We start from the raw sequence: 12,687 nt of genomic DNA, 5'->3' as shown, positions 1-12,687 counted from the left end.
GCACTTTGGGACGCTAAGGCAGGAGGATCGTTTGAGCCCAGGAGTTTGAGACCAGCCTGCTCAACATGGCAAAACTCCATCTCTACAAAAAATACAAAAATTAGACAGTCATCATGGGGCATGCCTGTAATCCCGGCTACTTGGGAGGCTGAGGCGGTAGGATCAGTTGAGCCTGGGGAAGGTTGAGGCTGCAGTGAGCCATGACTGCACCACTGCACTCCAGCCTGGGCAATAGAGCGAGACCCTTTCTTTGAAACAACAACAAAGAAGAATTTCTTACCTCATTGTTCATTGTGAAATCAAATGAGAAATGTCAGTGGTGTGTTTTGCACATGCCTTGATACGTGTAATTGTTGCTTGATCTGTTTTTTGTTTGCTGAGAAAGCAGGCCACCCCAGGCCCTCCTTGCCCTGACCAGTCTGGATTCTTGCCACTACCAGGGAAGTTGGTCTTTGCCCATTTTCAAACTGCTGCCTCCTCTTTGCTTCCAGCTTTGAGAGCCAACACATCCTCCTGAGAGGGGACAAGACAGGCAGGTGAGAAGGGAATACTCAGGGTGGGGGAGTCCCCTCCCACTCTGGTCCCCATCTGCTGCAGGTCCCCCACTCCCAGACCCATGCTGACTACTCAGTCTTCAGTTAAACCACCCAGGTCTGGCATACTAGGTTTAATCACCACTTCAGTAACCACTGCCCCCACCCCCCAACTGCCCTGTAAATTGTCAGTAATCGACTGCCCTGTTTTCCCCTTGGAAGGAGGCAATGCAGATGGGAGGAAGGGAGGGATATGGTTGGGAGAGGTACCAGAGCAGAGCAGGTGCCAGCAGATTGCAGCAGATTGTGGGACGAGACAGGAGAACATTTGTGCTTTTGCCTTTCGGGGAATTTTGTAGACTCACCCCTTCATACATGTCACTGCCCTTTCACGCTCTGAAGGCAGGGGCCGTTGGTGCTCTGAAAAAAAATTTTCCATGTCTTCGCAGTAAACAACCAATACTGGTTTAGCTCTTCATGATGTTCCCGGCTGCCCTCTAGTGGGATCAGGCCTCTTGGCCTCAGCTGGGAGCAGTGGCAGAGGATAGGGTGGGCCCAGGTGCAGCTGGCTGGGCAGACAGAATCCACAGCTAATGTGTCAAGAAAAGGCACTGCTACACAGGTGGGCTGTCAGGAGCCAGGGGTGGCTCAAGCCTGGGTGGTCTTGCTTCCCAGGATAGGATCTCTGTTTCTGGGGAACCCCCAGGTTCTTGAAGCCCAAAGAACTGTCGTACAGGGAGGCAGAAGTCACGTGATGCCAAGCAATGGTCAGAGAGGCTCTGTCTTGGATCCTCCTGCCTGCTCACCTGGACAGGAACAAGCTGCTGGCTTTTCTAACTCGGGCTTCCCTTCCCTGAGCCCCAGTTTTCGCATCTGAACAATGAGGGACTGAGCTAGGATCGAGTGACTTCATTGTCTCTGAGATGCCTTCCAGCCCTGACTTTCCAAGTCCAATGTGGGTGATCTGAGCTTTCCTTTCTAAACGATCCCCCTCCTAGGGGTATATGAGCTGGGCTGGGAGTCCGTGGGGGTGGTCTGAACTCTCCTTTCTAAATGATCCCCCTCCTAGGGATATATGGACCACTGGATCTTCGCCAGACTTCCCAGCTGGAGCCGAATTCTTGGGGTTCCGTCGGCGCTGCATACCCAGGAGCCTCCGGTACTGTCCCAGCACTTCTCGTTTGGGGGTAACCACAACAGGGATGAGGCATCAGAGGGGTCAGAGCTGGCAGGGGCTAGGGCTGGGGATTGGGATAGAGGGAAGAGAGGGAGTTTAAGAGAAGAGGAAAAGAAAGAGTGGTGGGTGTGAGGGGTGCGGGAGTGGGGGGGGCTCTGACCCCTGAGGGGCAGCTCAGCTGGCCCATGCCCCGCATTCTCCTTGGAGAGAAGATTCCACATTTCTGTGAAGCAAACAGAGCAGCTCAGCCACTCTCTGCCTGAGGTCTCCACCTGCTCTAGGGAACACCCATTTTCCAGAAAGAAAGGGGTTGGCCTCTCTCCCCACAAATGCACTCCCCATCTGCAAGCTCTGCCATGAGAGGCTGTGAGACACTGACTTGGCCCCACCTCTCTCCAGGCCTCCAGGAAAGTGGAGGCAAGTGAGGCCCTGGGAAGGACATTTCAATTTCACTTTTAGCCCCAGGGCAATGGGGAGCCACAGAGGGTAACAGGGAGAGGCCTGGTCAGATTTGCAGTGTTAAAATGTGAGACACTTGCGGGGTGGAGAGGGATTGCAGGGAGGCAAGAGTGGAAGCCCAGAGGGTGTTCAATGGTCAAGGTGAATGAGGATGGTGGCCTGGGCTCTGGAGGGGGCGGTGGGGAGGACTTGGGGAGTCACTGACAAGGGCAGCTGGGACCTCAGGGTCCTGCACTGTTGCTGTCAGGGCAGGAGGAATGGGGGCTGCAGGGGAGACGCGGGAGGGTAGCGAGTGCCCCACAGGGGAAGGGGCCTGTAGCCTCCTACTTAGAGTGAGGAATGATAGGAGAAGGAGAGAGCCCCTGGGGCTAGCCAGGGACCCTGGGCTTTCTCTGATTCCCTGCCCTGCCCATTGCCCCTTTGCAGCCTCAGTGAGTGTCCTCTGGAGCCCCCAAGCCTCACCCACCTCTGTGCCACTCTGAAGGAGTGCCCAGGACCCCTGGAACTCCAGTAAGTAACGAAGACACAGCCCCAGAGGGCGCCATGTGGGGATCTGCCCAGTGACCTGGGAGGGGGCTTCCTGGTTAGAAGCCAGGTGGGTCTTTCTTGGTTTCTTCCCACCAGCCCTGCCCCACGAGAGTCCCCTGGCCTTTGGTAGAAACTTGGCTGTCTCTCGGCAGCCCCCAGCCTTAGGCAGCACATGTCTCCCACTGGGAGATGCTGTGCTGGTCTGGGGAAGCCTTCACCTGCACCATCCACTCAACTCAGGGCACCCGGGGGCCCTGTCTACCTCCGACCCCACCACTGGAGCCTCACCCGGGCCCTCACTTGGACCTGCCTCCATGGCTGGAGCGTAGCACTTCTGAAAGCCCTTCCTCAAGGCACCCCCTGTCTCCGTGGGGTTGTCACCTCACTCACCCCAGAACACCTGGGTCTGGGACCAGAGACTGGACCTGGAATCAGGACTCTTGGCTCAAAAGGGCTTTAACTCCCCAGGCCTCAGCTTCCTCATCTGCACAGTGGATGGTCAGCCTTTCCTTTTATTATCATTGTGGTGATTCTATTACAGTAATTACCTTAAAATAAAGAAATCCAAGACAAAACCTGCCTCACCTAAACAACCTCTTCTCTCATCAAATCCATGTTGTCATGTGTCCACAGGACCGTCTACTCCTTGTCTATTTGCATATTCAGTTTCTACCTGTTTGCTGTAATCAACTAGCTGCATTCTATAGTTTCATGCACTGTGTTTTCATAGCATCTGTGTTTTCCATTTTACTTCAGTCTTTTTTCTTGCTTTCCAGCCCCATCTCAAATGCCCTTCCAGCCCTTCCGACCAGATAATCCAGTTTGACCCCCTGGAGTGTGGCCTTCCCATGTCCTTCTCCAGGTTCAAACACATAACCATAAAATCATTATCAGACCTACACTATTTTTTTTTTCTGAGACAGAGTTTTGCTCTTGTTGCCCAGGCTGGAGTGCAATGGCGTGATCTCGGCTTGCTGCCACCTCTGCCTCCTGGGTTCAAGCGATTCTCCTGCCTCAGCCTCCTGAGTAGCTGGGATTACAGGCACCCACCATCACACCTGGCTAATTTTTGTATTTTTAGTAGAGACAGGGTTTCATCATGTTGACCAGGCTGGTCTCGAACTCCTGACCTCAAGTGATCCACCTGCCTCAGCCTCCCAAAGTGTTGGGATTATAGGCGTGCGCCACTGCGCCTGGCCCAGACTTACCCTATTAACGGTAATTTCTTAAAGTCATCCAATGGTCAGTGGTCCCTGATTGTCTCTTACCTGTTTTCACAGAGTGTATACTGATGCCTTTTAATACTAAATTGCCACAGTATGGGATGAGCTGCAAGTTATTCCACCATACCCTTCTAGAGTCTAGATCAGGGGTGTCCAATCTTTTGGCTTCCCTGGGCCACATTGGAAGAAGAAAAAGAATTGTCTTGGGCCACACATAAAATACACTAACACTAGTGATAGCTGATGTGCTAAAAAAAAAAAATTTTAAAAACACCAAAAAAAATCTCATAGTGTTTTAAGAAAGTTTACGAATTTTTGTTAGGCTGTATTCAAAGCCATCCTGGGCTGCAGGCAGCAGGCCATGTGGGCTGGACAAGCTTGGTCTAGATTGAGATCCAAACTGCTTCTAGGTATTGTGTTTTATTTTGTGTAGCACTGCAGTCAGTGCTACAAAAATCACTCTTACATGATTTGACTGTTAAGTACCTATTGTATACCAAGCACTGGGCCACATCCTGGGAACACAAGGAGACTGGGATGCAGGCTCTTCTGGCCAAGACAAATCACCTGCAGAGGAAGCTTCATATAAAAAGCCCACTGGGGGTCTGGCACGGTGGCTCATGCCTGTAATCCCAGCCCTTTGGGAGGCCAAGGTGGGTGGATCATGAGGTCAGGAGTTCGAGACTAGCCTGGCCAACATAGTGAAACCCCATCTCTGCTAAAAATACAAAAATTAGCTGGGCATGGTGTTGCACACCTGTAATCCCAGCTACTTGGGAGGCTGAGGCAGGAGACTCGCTTGAACCCGGAAGGCAGAGATTGTGGTGAGCTGAGATCGTGCCATTGTACTCCAGCCTGGGCAACAGAGCAAGACTCCATCTCAAAAGAATAAATAAATACAGCCTGGGCAACAGAGCAAGACTCCATCTCAAAAGAATAAATAAATAAATAAATACATACATAAATAAATAAAGCCCACTGGCAGTGCTGGGTGGTTTGAGCACAGGTGGGAGTTTCAGGGCCCCCTCTGTCACCTGTGGTTTGAGAAAGTGCAATAGTGAATATGAAACCACTTTACCAACTGTGGAGTACTGTGATCACTTGCAGGATTATTGTTATAAATAGTCATCAAGGTACTCAATGCTGAAGTCCAGTGACTCACCAACTGTGTGCTGGGGTTCCACCGGGGAAGCCAGGGAAGATAGATAGTGGGGCTCCATCCCCACTCCCTGAATTCAAGCACTGCAGGTCCACTTTGCCTGTGTACATATGGGCATACCATGTGGGATGTGGTAAAGAGTAAAGATTCCATTGCTTAAAAAATAAATAAATAAATAAAAGGAGGGTGTAAGCACCTCCTTTGCCAACGAGAACCCATGGTGTATTTGGGGTCTGGTGGGACGCTATACGGGAGGTGTTTCTGGAAAGACCACCCCTCAATGAAGGCCCCGGTCCTGACTGTGCCTCAGCAGCCTATGCCCAGTCCCTGGGGCAGAAAGGGTAGAGTTGGGCCTCCAGCCTAGGCCCTGGCAGAGGCTCCAACATGAGGCTTCCAGCCCCAGGACCACAGATTGCTCCTCCCGCCCTACCCTGCCCCCCAGCTCACCAAGCCAGTTGATGTGGGGTCCCTGCACTCCATGCCTCCCCTGCAACCAGCCAGAGGAGAAAGCAGCGGAGATGGGCCAGGCTCTTGGAGGCCCCGGAGAGGGGAGAGGGCAGCCTGCAGAGGATGAAGACAGAAAGAGAGGAAGGGGAAGGTGGAGAAAGCAGAAGGAGAATATAGTAGAGGTCCGCGGGAGTCGGGAAGTGGCTCCAGGCCCCCCAGGAAGGGGCTGTATGTAAACCCCAGGGCGCTCAGAGTCTTGAGTTGTCCTGGTCCTCCATCTAGAGCAGAGACAGCAAGGCGGGTATCTGGAGTTTCTCCTAAATGCACTGGGTTCTGACAAATTATCTGGACAATGATGAGCTGGTTGGTCTGGTGTTAGTGGGCAACTAGAGACCCGAGCCAGTCCCTGTCTCCTTTGCTGACCTGTTGTATGCTGAATTTCCATTGTCATATCCATTCATCTGGGTTGAGGCAGCATTGTTTTCTTTTCTTTTCTTTCTTCCTTTCTTCCTTTCTTCCTTTCTTTCTTTCTTTCTGCAACCTCTGCCTCCCAGGTTCAAGCGATTCCCATGCCCCAGCCTCCTGAGTAGCTAGGACTACAGGTGCGCACCACCATGCCTGGCTAATTTTTTGTATTTTTTTTAGTAGAGGTGGAATTTTGCCATGCTGCCCAGGCTGGTCCCAAACTCCTGACCTCAGGTGATCCACCCACCCCAGCCTCCCAAAGTGCTGGGATCACAGGCATGAGCCACCGTGCCCAGCCACATTCTTTTCCTAACAAACATGTTTTGCAGAACACTGACCTTCATGGCCCTCAAAAATTAATTCTGCTAGTCCATTTAGTTTGGGGAAAAGTCTGCTATAGCTCCTAGGAAATTCATAATGCACAGCAGCCTATCACAGCCTTGGAGAAGCCCTGCAGCAAACAAAACCATTTAATTTGGCTTAACCCCATATTTTCCAAACTTACAAGACCTTCCTCTTCTTCCAGCCCCACAGATAACCCATGGACCCAGTGCTAGGAGAGAATGTTTCAGGTGACCCTGGTTAGGTCCCATCTCCAGAAGGCTCTGGCTGTGAGGCCGTGCTTCCTGCTTTCCTAGAAGGTTTCCCCCACCTCATCCACATGCTTTGTTTCACAGATTGTCCTGCGAGTTCCTGAGTGACCAGAGCCTGGAGACTCTGCTGGACTGCCTCCCTCGACTCCCTCAGCTGAGCCTGCTGCAGTAAGACGAGAGTTTTTCCTATTTCCCAGTTCCTTGTGCTCGTGTCCCTAAGGCTCCTCCATGGCAAAGCTGTACCTGCCCTCTAACCCCTCAACTCCCCTTTACCCCCTCCAACCCCCTCTACCCGCTCCGTTCTTTCCTTAGATTGTTTTCTCATTTTACCCGGCACAACTGGGGTCTCAAATCTGCTTCGAGTTCCACCCTAATACTTTGTCAACCTCAGGGGGCATCGTTTGCCTCCTCTGCGTCTCAGTTTCCTCATCTGACAAATGGGATTAATATCCCCTGCCCATTCCCCCAGGGTTGGGACTCAAATAAGTTGTTCTAAAATCAACTTAAGAAATGGAAAATCAGGCCGGGCGCGGTGGCTCACGCCTGTAATCCCAGCACTTTGGGAGGCCGAGGCGGGCGGATCACAAGGTCAGGAGATCGAGACCACGGTGAAACCTCGTCTCTACTAAAAATACAAAAAATTAGCCGGGCGCGGTTGTGGGCGCCTGTAGTCCCAGCTACTCGGGAGGCTGAGGCAGGAGAATGGCGGGAACCCGGGAGGCGGAGCTTGCAGTGAGCTGAGATCCGGCCACTGCACTCCAGCCTGGGCGACAGAGCGAGACTCCGTCTCAAAAAAAAAAAAAAAAAAAAAGAAATGGAAAATCTGTGACAAATGAGCTGTCCTACTTCTCCCCACCCACGGGAAGGTCACCCACTCGTAGAAAGGGGCTGTACAGATGTAGGTCCTGTATATATCACATGCTGCTTTTGAAAGATCACCATCAAACTCTGCAAAAAGGGAATTTAAGCAGCATCCCCCAAAGTATTAAAACTATTTTCTAATTTCAGCTCAGACTGGTTAGAATTTAAAAGGATTTAGGCCGGGTGCGGTGGCTCATGCCTGTAATCCCAGCACTTTGGGAGGCCAAGGCAGGCAGATCACCTGAGGTCAGGAGTTTGAGACTAGCCTGGCCAATGTGGTGAAATCCCGTCTCTACTAAAAATACAAAAATTAGCCAGGCGTGGTGGTGGGTGCCGGTAATCCCAGCTACTTGGGAGGCTGAGGCAGGAGAATTGCTTGAACCTGGGAGGTGGAGGTTGCAGTGAGCCGAGATCGCACCATTGCACGCCAGCTTGGGTGACAAGAGCAAAACCCCATCTCAAAAAAGAAAAAAAAAGAAAAAAAAAATTTTAGAAGAAAAAGAAAAAAATAACTTTCTTACTTTAAACATTCTTCTAGCGGTGGGGAAAGCAGCTGCAGCTGAGATGAAAAAATACAACAGGAAAGTAACTCATAATGTTAATAACATCAGTGCAAAGGCTGGGGCTCTCTGGAATGCCTAAGATGGCTCACATCACCTCCAGGATCTCACTTATGCTTGGATTTTATCTGGGAGGGAGGGAGGAAGGAGACGTGACCACATTCCAGGGGCAAGTACAGCCCAGCTCACAGCACCCCATGGCACCCTGTAATAGTCCCCCGTCCCTGGAAAGAATGAGTCAGACAGGACTCCTTTGGACATAAAAGGTGACAGGTTAAAATTGAACAGGTTGGTAACCTCAGACCAGAGAGGAACTTCTCTTTGCCTAAGTCACACAGCTTCACCCTGACTCCTTGTCTGCCTTTGGAGTGGGATGGTCAGCTTGACCACTTGCCAGGGTTTAAACTTTATATACTCAGCCTGTAGTGCTTGTGCCCCTACTGTGGGCCAGGCACTGTGTGAGGGGCTGGAGACACAGCAGAAAAAGTTGACTATGTCCTTATCTTCTTGGAGCTCATCTTCCAGTAGTGGGAGCTGAAAAATAAGTAAAGTAAAATCAAGTAAGATGAACTTAGCCAGTTATAAGGGAATTTTCTCGGGATGTGGTGCAGAGTGGCTGGAGAGGTGATTTAGATGATGGCAGAAGCCATCAGGGAATGTCTCTGAGGAAGGACGCTGAGCTGGGACCTAAAAGAAGAGAGAGAGCTCACCTTGTGAAGAGCAGGGAACTGCATTCTACGCAGAGGGAACGGCATGTGTGAGGCCCTGAGGCATGATTAAGCTTGGTGGGCTCTAGGAACAGCGCAGAACCAATGCAGTAAGAGCACAGTGGCTGGCAGGGACAGTCCGAGGAGAGGAGAAAGAGAGAGATGAGCTCAGGTTGGGTCGCACGGGGCCTGGCGCCCATGGGGAGAGTTTAGACTTTTGTTTCTGGGAACATGAAAGGGAGAGGAATAATTTGGGTTTTCTTTCTTTCTTTTTCGTGGGAGAGGGTGGGGACAGGGTCTCACTCTGTCACCCAGGCTGGAGTGCAATGGCGCAATCTCGGCTCACTGCAACCTCTGCCTCTCAGGTTCAGGCAATTCTTGTGCCTCAGCCTCCCAAGTAGCCAGGATTACAGGCGTGCACCATCGTGCCCGGCTAATTTTTGTATTTTTAGTAGAGACAGACCAGGCTGGTCTCAAACTCCCGACCTCAAGTGATCCACCCGCCTCGGCTTCCCAAAGTGCTGAGACTACAGGCATGAGCCACTGTGCCTGGTCCTCATTTGGGTTTTCAAAAGTTCAGTCTGAGTGCTGGGTAGAGAAGGGATTGAGAGATATGAGTGGAAATGAGAATGGGAAGAGATGTGTGCAGCAGGTTGAAGGATGCTGGGGGCTGATCATTGCTGGGGTGGGATAGAAGTGGGTAGACTCAGGCTGGATCTTGAGAGTGGAATTTACAGACAAGCTGATAGGACGATTACTGGGTGAGGCAAATGGAGGTGCTGAGGCTGCCTCTGAGGGCAAGGTGGACCCATCTCACTTTCTCTAAGGCAGTGGTTTTTACCTGGGGGTGATTTTCGCCCTTGGGGGTCATTTGGAAATGTCTGCAGATATTTCTGGTGGTCATGACCGCGGGTGAGGGGTGCTGCTACTGGCATCGAATGATTAGAGATCTGGGATGCTGCTAAACATCCTGTAGGGCACAGGACAGCCCCCAACAACAAGGAATTATCAGACCCCACATCTCAATAGCGCTAAGGTTTAAAAACTGTGTCCGAAGGGCCTGAAGCTTCCCACTCTCTGTGAGCAAGGACTCGCCTGTGAAATGTGTGCTTGCAGGTAAAAACAATAGTAATAATAACAGCAAGCACAGGTCCCATGCCCGGCAGCACACCTGCATGATGTAATTAAATTCTCGTATACCTCGAGCGTCATACATGATTTCCAGATAAGGAAACTGAAGCTCAGAGGGGTGAAGTCACTTGTCCAAGGTCACACAGCCAGTAAGCAGAACTGGGACTCAAATCCAAATCTGCCTGACCCTCAGCCCTATTTGTGCCTCTTGAGCCCCTGCCTGCTTCCCTATTGCCTTGCTCAGCTGCTACCCCTCCCCACCCTCCCTTTCCTTACCCTCCAGCCTAGCCAGATTCCTTGTCCACTCATCTTGCTGGGATCTACCCCCTTTCCTTTTCAGGCTGAGTCAGACGGGACTGTCCCCGAAAAGCCCCTTCCTGCTGGCCAACACCTTAAGCCTGTGCCCACGGGTTAAAAAGGTGGATCTCAGGTGGGCATTCCCCTGGGACAGCCAGGACTAGTCCTGAAGGGTTGCGCCTGGAGTCTGGTGGGTATGAGGGGGTAGGATGAAGCCAGTAGGACCCAACTAGAGACTGGGCTTCTGGAGGAGGGGTGCTGGCCTCGTGGGGACATCCTGAGGCTGTGGCTGCAGCTGTCTGACCCAGGTGCTGTCTGCTCCAGGTCTCTGCACCATGCAACCCTGCACTTCAGATCCAATGAGGAGCAGGAAGGCGTGTGCTGTGGGTAAGCCCCCTTAAACTGTGCCCAGGCAGCTAGTTGATGTTGGGAACCAGTAGATCTGCCTCCTGGGTGGCGAGAGCAGCATACAGACTGCCTAGCACAAAACATTCGTGTGGAACAGCCCTGCAGAGGGACTTGTTTCGCGCCAGCACGAAGAAACACAGGTCCGGGTGGGATCTACTGGGGGGGTGGGAGCAGTGGATTCTGGACACTTCCAGAGGGTCCAAGCTTGAATGGAGACCCACCTGGAGCTCGGAAGCTGTGCCCTGGACTAGCCAGGGTGGAAGTGGTCTCAGTGGCCAAACGCCCCATCCCCTGCTTGTCCCCTCTACCTCCGTCCAGCAGGTTCACGGGCTGCAGCCTCAGCCAGGAGCATGTGGAGTCACTGTGCAGGTTGCTGAGCAAGTGTAAAGACCTCAGCCAGGTGGAGTAAGTTGAGGGAGGAGGAGGAAGGAGAGGAGCATGGATGCATGCCTGAGGGGCACTGGAGGGGAGAAGAGGGTCCGTGTGTGCCCATATAGTCATGTGCCTGCCTACGCCTCTCAGGACCAGCTGTCAGGGATGCCTGGGACTTTGGGTCACATACCCAAAGCTTCCCTGAATCAATTTTCTCTCTCCCGCCCCCACTCTCGGAGTGGTGGAGCTAGTTCCACGGTGCGCCCTCTGACTTGGCCCTCAGCCTCAAGTGTGTGCAAGCTCTGCTGGCAGATGGGGGCTAAAACGCAAGATTCATTGTTGGCTCAGCAGATGGTTAAAAGCACTAAATGACTCTGCCTGAGGAGGGACGCAGAGCCAGCCAGGGTTGGGTCCTGCAGTCTCTTGTATTGTCGAGATGTGGTATCCGCGTGGCCTGTCTTGGGTACTCGAATAGTCAGCCCCTGCATGGGTGGAATAATAATAGCTAACACCTATTGAGCACTTTCTCCTCTAAGTGCTTGACGTGTTCTTTTTGTCTTTCCCGTATCCCTGGATACTAGTATTGTTCTCATTTTACAGATGAGGGAACTGAGACACAGAGTGTAAAAACTTGCCCAAAGTCACACAGCTAGTAAAATGCAGAGTCCCTACTCACACGCATTAGGAATCCAGCCTAGGACCAGTGGGAAATAAAGAGAGAGCAGTCCACCAAAAATGCCACACAATTTTCATTTCTGAGATTACAGGCATGAGCCACTGCGCTTGGAATGTATTTTAAAGAGATATGAATCAGAAATATGTCTTTGAGTTTTTTGTTTTTCATTATAGAGGGAAATTTTTCTTTTCTTTTTCTTTCTTTTTTTTTTTTTTTTTTTTTGAGATGGCGTCTCACTCTGCTGCCCAGGCTGGAGCGCAGTGGTACGATTTCAGCTCACTGCAACTTCCGCCTCCTGGGTTCAAGCAATTCTCCTGCCTCAGCCTCCCGAGTAGTTGGGATTACAGGCATGAGCCACCATGCCCAGCTAATTTTTGTATTTTTAGTAGAGACAGAGTTTACCATGTTGGCCAGGTTGGTCTCGAACTCCTGACCTCAGGCAATCCACCTGCTTCAGCCTCCCAAAGTGCTGGGATTATAGCCTTGAGCCACCGCACCCAGCCAATTTTTCTTATTTTAAAGACTATTTTATTAAGTGGCTTCATAAGACAAACCGATTTTTAAATGACGTTTCTCAGGAAAAGAGGAAGTTAACAAGCATCAAAAATGTCACAGACCTGGAGGAAAATCAGATGCTCCAGGACACACTGGTTATATTATTTCTGACACTGTAGCTAAAACTAGCTGGGCGCGGTGGCTTACGCCTGTAATCCCAGCATTTTGGGAGGCCGAAGTGATTGGATCACCTGAGGTCAGGAGTTCAAGACCAGCCTGATCAACATGGTGAAAACCTGTCTCTACTAAAAATACAAAAATAATTAGCCGGGCGTGGTGGCACATGCCTGTAATCCCAGCTACTTGGGAGGCTGAGGCAGGAGAATCAGTTGAACCTGGCAGATAGAGGTTGCAGTGAGCCAAGATCGTGCCATTGCATTCCAGCCTGGGCAACAGAGCAAGACTCCATCTCAAAATAAATAAATAAATAAAACCACAGAATGCTGCAATGAAGGGAAGTAAGAAACTTCAGGTGAGGTTTCCAATATTGACATTGTATTCCCAGATTAAAAGAAGAAATCTATGGGTTTAATGCA

General features: G+C 51.2%; 1 protein-coding gene across 24 annotated transcripts in view; it reads left to right on the top strand.

Annotated features, from left to right (window-relative positions):
• LOC101001074 (protein NLRC5) overlaps positions 1–12,687 on the top strand; it is a 79,484-nt gene that overhangs the window by 55,471 nt on the left and 11,326 nt on the right. For 14 of the 24 annotated variants that reach the window (XM_031658224.1, XM_031658218.1, XM_031658215.1 and 11 more), the window contains 7 exons: positions 492–536; positions 1,603–1,692; positions 2,596–2,679; positions 6,669–6,752; positions 10,184–10,273; positions 10,465–10,527; positions 10,867–10,953. In XM_031658224.1, the coding sequence (XP_031514084.1) occupies positions 492–536; positions 1,603–1,692; positions 2,596–2,679; positions 6,669–6,752; positions 10,184–10,273; positions 10,465–10,527; positions 10,867–10,953 (543 nt within the window). Of the gene's footprint in view, positions 1–491; positions 537–1,602; positions 1,693–1,991; positions 2,128–2,595; positions 2,680–6,668; positions 6,753–10,183; positions 10,274–10,464; positions 10,528–10,866; positions 10,954–12,687 lie in introns of those variants that run through there. The other 10 variants (XM_031658225.1, XM_031658222.1, XM_031658216.1 and 7 more) reach the window with 7 other exon arrangements.

Source organism: Papio anubis, chromosome 18 (assembly GCF_008728515.1).
Source record: "Papio anubis isolate 15944 chromosome 18, Panubis1.0, whole genome shotgun sequence".
In the NCBI taxonomy this organism is placed as follows: Eukaryota; Metazoa; Chordata; class Mammalia; order Primates; family Cercopithecidae; genus Papio; species Papio anubis.
Note: the sequence above shows the minus strand (reverse complement) of the source record. Positions and strands in the feature narration are given on the sequence as shown.